Source organism: Heterodontus francisci, unplaced genomic scaffold (assembly GCF_036365525.1).
Source record: "Heterodontus francisci isolate sHetFra1 unplaced genomic scaffold, sHetFra1.hap1 HAP1_SCAFFOLD_739, whole genome shotgun sequence".
Lineage (NCBI taxonomy): Eukaryota > Metazoa > Chordata > Chondrichthyes > Heterodontiformes > Heterodontidae > Heterodontus > Heterodontus francisci.
Genome location: NW_027140934.1, coordinates 209,039 through 215,038, shown reverse-complemented (window position 1 = coordinate 215,038; position 6,000 = coordinate 209,039). Strand labels below are relative to the sequence as shown.

The following is a 6,000-nucleotide window of genomic DNA, read 5'->3' as shown; positions in this document are numbered from 1 at the left end:
TAAGTCCCCAGGTCCTGATGGACTTCATCCTAGGGTGTTAAAAGAAGTGGCCAGTGAGATAATTGATTGCATTCATTTAAATTTTCCAAAATTCCCCCAGATTTGGGGGAATGTTCCGTAGATTGGAAAATAGTGAATGTAACTCCTTTATTCAAAAAAGGGAGGGAGAGAGAAAGCAGGAAACTACAAGCCAGTTAGCTTAACATCTGTCTTAGGGAAAATGTTAGAAGCTGTTATTAAAGATGTTTATAGCAGGGCATTTAGAAACAATTCAAGGTAATCAGACAGAGTCAACATGGTTTTGTGAAAGGGAAATCATGTTTAACCAATTTATTGGAGTTCTTTGAGGGAGTAACATGTGCTGTGGATAAAGGGGATCTTGTGGATGTATTGTACTTAGATTTCCAGAAGTCATTTGATAAAGTGCCACATCAAAGGTTATTGCGGAAAATAAAAGCTCATGGTGTAAGGGGTAACATATTGGCATGGATAGAAGATTGGCTAGCTAACAGGAAACAGAGAGTAGGCATAATGGGTCATTTTCTGGTTGGCAACGAGTGATGTGCCACAGGGATCTGTGCTGGGGCCTCAACATTTTACAATTTATATTAATGACTTGGATGAAGGGACCCGAAAGTACGGTTGCTAAATTTGCTGATGACACAAAGATAGGTAGGAAAATAAGTTGTGAAGAGGACATAAGGGGGCTACAAAGGGATATAGATAGGTTGAGTGAGTGGGAAAAAGACCTGGCAAATGGAGTATAATGTGGGGGAAAGTGCAAAATTGTTCATTTTGTCAGGAAGAATAAAAAGGCAGCATATTTATCTAAATGGTGAGAGATTGCAGAGCTCGGAGATGCAGAGGGATCTGGGTGTCCTAGTGCATGAATCACAAATGGTTAGTATGCAGGTACAGAATGTAATTAGGAAAGCTAATAGAATGTTATTGTTTATCACGAGGGGAATTGAATATAAAAGTAGGGAGGTTATGCTTCAGTTACACAGGGGCATTGGTGAGACCACATCTGGGGTATTGTGTACAGTACGGGTCTCCTTATTTAAGGAAGGATGTAAATGTGTTGGAGGCAGTACAGAGGAAGGTTTACTAGATTAATACATGGAATGGGTGGGTTGTCTTACGAGGGAAAGATTGGACAGACTAGGCCTGTATCCACTGGAACTTAGAAGAGTAAGAGGCATCTTGATTGAAACATATAAGATCCTGAGGATCTTGACAGGGTGGATGTGGGAATGTATCCCGTGTAATATATCTCAATGTCTCCTGGTAATTTATCACAATGTATCCTGTAATTTATCTCAATGTTTCCCTGTAATTCATCTCAATTGTCTCCTGTAATTTATCTCAATGTATCCTGTAATTTATCTCAATGTGACCTGTAATATATCTCAATTGTTCCTTCCTGTAGTTTATCACAATGTATCCTGTAATTTATCTCAATGTTTCCCTGTAATTCATCTCAATGTCTCCTGTAATTTATCTCAATGTCTCCTGTAATTTATCACAATGTATCCTGTAATTTATCTCAATGTTTCCCTGTAATTCATCTCAATGTCTCCTGTAATTTTCTCAATGTATCCTGTAATTTATCTCAATGTATCCCTGTAATTCGATCTCAATGTCTCCTGTAATTTATCTCAATGTATCCTGTAATTTATCTCAGATGTGTCCCTGTAATTTTATTTATCTCAATGTATCCTGTAATTTATCTCAATGTATCCTGTAATTCATCTCAATGTATCCTGTATTTATCTCAATGTAGCCCTGTAATTTATCTCAATGTATCCTGTAATTTAATCTCAATGTATCTCTGTAATTTATCTCAATGTATCCTGTAATTCATCTAAATGTATCCTGTAATTTATCTCAATGTAGCCCTGTAATTTATCTCAATGTATCCTGTAATTTATCTCAATGTTTCCCTGTAATTCATCTCAATGTCTCCTGCAATTTATCTCAATGTATCCTGTAATTTATCTCAATGTATCCTGTAATTTATCTCAATTTATCCCTGTAATATATCTCAATGTATCCTGTAATTTATCTCAATGTATCCTGTAATTTATCTCAATGTATCCTGTAATTCATCTCAATGTATCCTGTAATATAGTCGTCAATGTCTCCTGTAATTTATCTCAATGTATCCTGTAAATTTATCTCAATGTATCCTGTAATTTAGTCTCAATGTATCCCTGTAATTTATCTCAATGTATCCCTGTAATATATCTCAATGTATCCCGTAATTTATCTCAATGTAACCTGTAATTTATCTCAATGTATCCCTGTAATTTATCTCAATGTATCCCGTAATTTATCTCAATGTATCCCTGCAATATATCTCAATGTATCCCATAATTTATCTCAATGTATCCCGTAATTATCTCAATGTATCCTGTAATTTATCTCAATGTCTCCCTGTAATTTATCTCAATGTATCCCATAATTTATCTCAATGTATCCCGTAATTTATCTCAATGTATCCTGTAATTTATCTCAATTTATCCCTGTAATTTATCTCAATGTATCCTGTAATTTATCTCAATGTATCCTGTAATTTATCTCAATGTATCCCCGTAATTTATCTCAATGTATCCTGTAATTTATCTCAATGTATCATGTAATTTATCTCAATGTCTCCTGTAATTTATCTCAATGTATCCTGTAATTTTATCTCAATGTATCCCTGTAATTTATCTCAATGTATCCCCTGTAATTTATCTCAATGTCTCCTGTAATTTATCTCAATGTATCCCATAATTTATCTCAATGTATCCCGTAATTTATCTCAATGTATCTTGTAATTTATCTCAATGTCTCCCTGTAATTTATCTCAATGTATCCCATAATTTATCTCAATGTATCCCGTAATTTATCTCAATGTATGCTATAATTTATCTCAATGTATCCTGTAATTTATCTCAATGTATCCCTGTAATTTATCTCAATGTATCCCTGTAATTTATCTCAATGTATCCTGTAATTTATCGCAATGTATCCTGTAATTTATCTCAATGTATCTTGTAATTTATCTCAATGTATCATGTAATTTATCTCAATGTCTCCTGTAATTTATCTCAATGTATCCTGTAATTCATCTCAATGTATCCCCGTAATTTATCTCAATGTATCCCTGTAATATATCTCAATGTATCCCGTAATTTATCTCAATGTATCCCGTAATTTATCTCAATGTATCCCCGTAATTTATCTCAATGTATCCTGTAATTTATCTCAATGTTTCCCCGTAATTTATCTCAATGTATCCTGTAATTTATCTCAATGTATCCCCGTAATTTATCTCAATGTATCCCTGTAATTTATCTCAATGTATCCTGTAATTTATCTCAATGTATCCCCGTAATTTATCTCAATGTATCCTGTAATTTATCTCAATGTTTCCCCGTAATTTATCTCAATGTATCACTGTAATTTATCTCAATGTATCCCCGTAATTTATCTCAATGTATCCCTGTAATATATTTCAATGTCTCCTGTAATTTATCTCAATGTCTCCTGTAATTTATCTCAATGTATCCTGTAATTTATCTCAATGTATCCCCGTAATTTATCGCAATGTATCCCTGTAATATATCTCAATGTATCCCGTAATTTATCTCAATGTATCCTGTAATTTATCTCAATGTATCCCGTAATTCATCTCAATGTATCCCTGTAATTTATCTCAATGTATCCCGTAATTTATCACAATTATTCCTGTAATTTATCTCAATGTATCCTGTAATTTATCTCAATGTATCCCGTAATTTATATCAATGAATCCCCGTAATTTATCTCAATGTATCCCGTAATGTATCTCAATGTATCCCGTAATTCATCTCAATGTATCCTGCAATTCATCTCAATGTATCCTGTAATTCATCTCAATTTATCCCGTAATTTATCTCAATGTATCCCTGTAATTTATCTCAATGTATCCTGTAATTCATCTCAATGTATCCCGTAATTTATCTCAATGAATCCTGTAATTCATCTCAATGTATCCTGTAATACATCTCAATGTATCCTGTAATTTATCTCAATGCATCCCTGTAATTTATCTCAATGTATCCTGTAATTTATCTCAATGTATCCCCGTAATTTATCTCAATGTATCCTGCAATTTATCTCAATGCATCCCTGTAATTTATCTCAATGTATCCTGTAATTTATCTCAATGTATCCCTGTAATTTATCTCAATGTATCCTGTAATTTATCTCAATGTATCCCTGTAATTTATCTCAATGTATCCTATAATTTATCTCAATATATCCTGTAATTTATCTCAATGTATCCTGTAATTTATCTCAATGCATCCTGCAATTTATCTCAATGTATCCCGTAATTCATCTCAATGTATCCCTGTAATTTATCGCAATGTATCCTGTAATTTATCTCAATGTATCCCTGTAATTTATCTCAATGTATCCTGTAATTTATCTCAATGTATCCTGGAATATATCTCAATGCATCCCTGTAATTTATCTCAATGTATCCCATAATTAATCTCAATATATCCTGTAATTTATCTCAATGTGTCCCTGTAATTTATCTCAATGTATCCTGTAATTTATCTCAATGTATCCCTGTAATTGATCTCAATGTATCCTGTAATTTATCTCAATGTATCACTGTAATATATCTCAATGTATCCTGTAATTTATCTCAATGTATCCCGTAATTTATCTTAATGTATCCTGTAATTTATCTCAATGTATCCCGTAATTTATCTCAATGTATCCCTGTAATTTATTTCAGTGTATCCCGTAATTTATCTCAATGTATCCTGTAATTTATCTAAATGTATCCTGTAATTTATCTCAATGTATCCCTGTAATTTATCTCAATGTATCCTGTAATTTATCTCAATGTATCCCTATAATTTATCTCAATGTATCCCCGTAATATATCTCAATGTATCCTGTAATTTATCTCAATGTATCCTATAATTTATCTCAATGTATCCTGTACTTTATCTCAGTGTATCCCGTAATTTATCTCAATGTATCCCTGTAATATATCTCAATGTATCCTGTAATTTATCTCAATGTATCCCTGTAATTTATCTCAATGTATCCCCGTAATATATCTCAATGTATCCCCTAATTTATCTCAATGTATCCTGTAATTTCTCTCAATGTATCCAGTATTTTATCTCAATGTATCCCTGTAATATATCCCAATGTAACCTGTAATTTATCTCAATGTATCCCTGTAATATATCTCAATGTATCCCGTAATTTATCTCAATGTATCCCTGTAATATATCTCAATGTATCCCGTAATTTATCACAATTATTCCTGTAATTTATCTCAATGTATCCTGTAATTTATCTCAATGTATCCCGTAATTTATATCAATGAATCCCCGTAATTTATCTCAATGTATCCCGTAATTTATCTCAATGTATCCCGTAATTCATCTCCATGTATCCTGCAATTCATCTCAATGTATCCTGTAATTCATCTCAATTTATCCCGTAATTTATCTCAATGTATCCCTGTAATTTATCTCAATGTATCCTGTAATTCATCTCAATGTATCCCGTAATTTATCTCAATGAATCCTGTAATTCATCTCAATGTATCCCTGTAATTTATCTCAATGTATCCCGTAATTTATCTCAATGTATCCCGTAATTCATCTCCATGTATCCTGCAATTCATCTCAATGTATCCTGTAATTCATCTCAATTTATCCCGTAATTTATCTCAATGCATCCCTGTAATTTATCTCAATGTATCCTGTAATTTATCTCAATGTATCCCCGTAATTTATCTCAATGTATCCTGCAATTTATCTCAATGCATCCCTGTAATTTATCTCAATGTATCCTGTAATTTATCTCAATGTATCCCTGTAATTTATCTCAATGTATCCTGTAATTTATCTCAATGTATCCCTGTAATTTATCTCAATGTATCCTATAATTTATCTCAATATATCCTGTAATTTATCTCAATGTATCCTTTAATTTATC

The 6,000-nt window shown here is 32.4% G+C and overlaps 1 protein-coding gene across 1 annotated transcript in view; it reads left to right on the top strand.

Moving 5' to 3' along the window:
• Positions 1–6,000, top strand: part of LOC137361411 (alpha-2-macroglobulin-like protein 1) — a 99,813-nt gene that overhangs the window by 69,144 nt on the left and 24,669 nt on the right. The window contains exon 12 of the mRNA XM_068026279.1: positions 1,685–1,694. Within this exon, the coding sequence (XP_067882380.1) occupies positions 1,685–1,694 (10 nt within the window). The remainder of the gene's footprint in view (positions 1–1,684; positions 1,695–6,000) is intronic.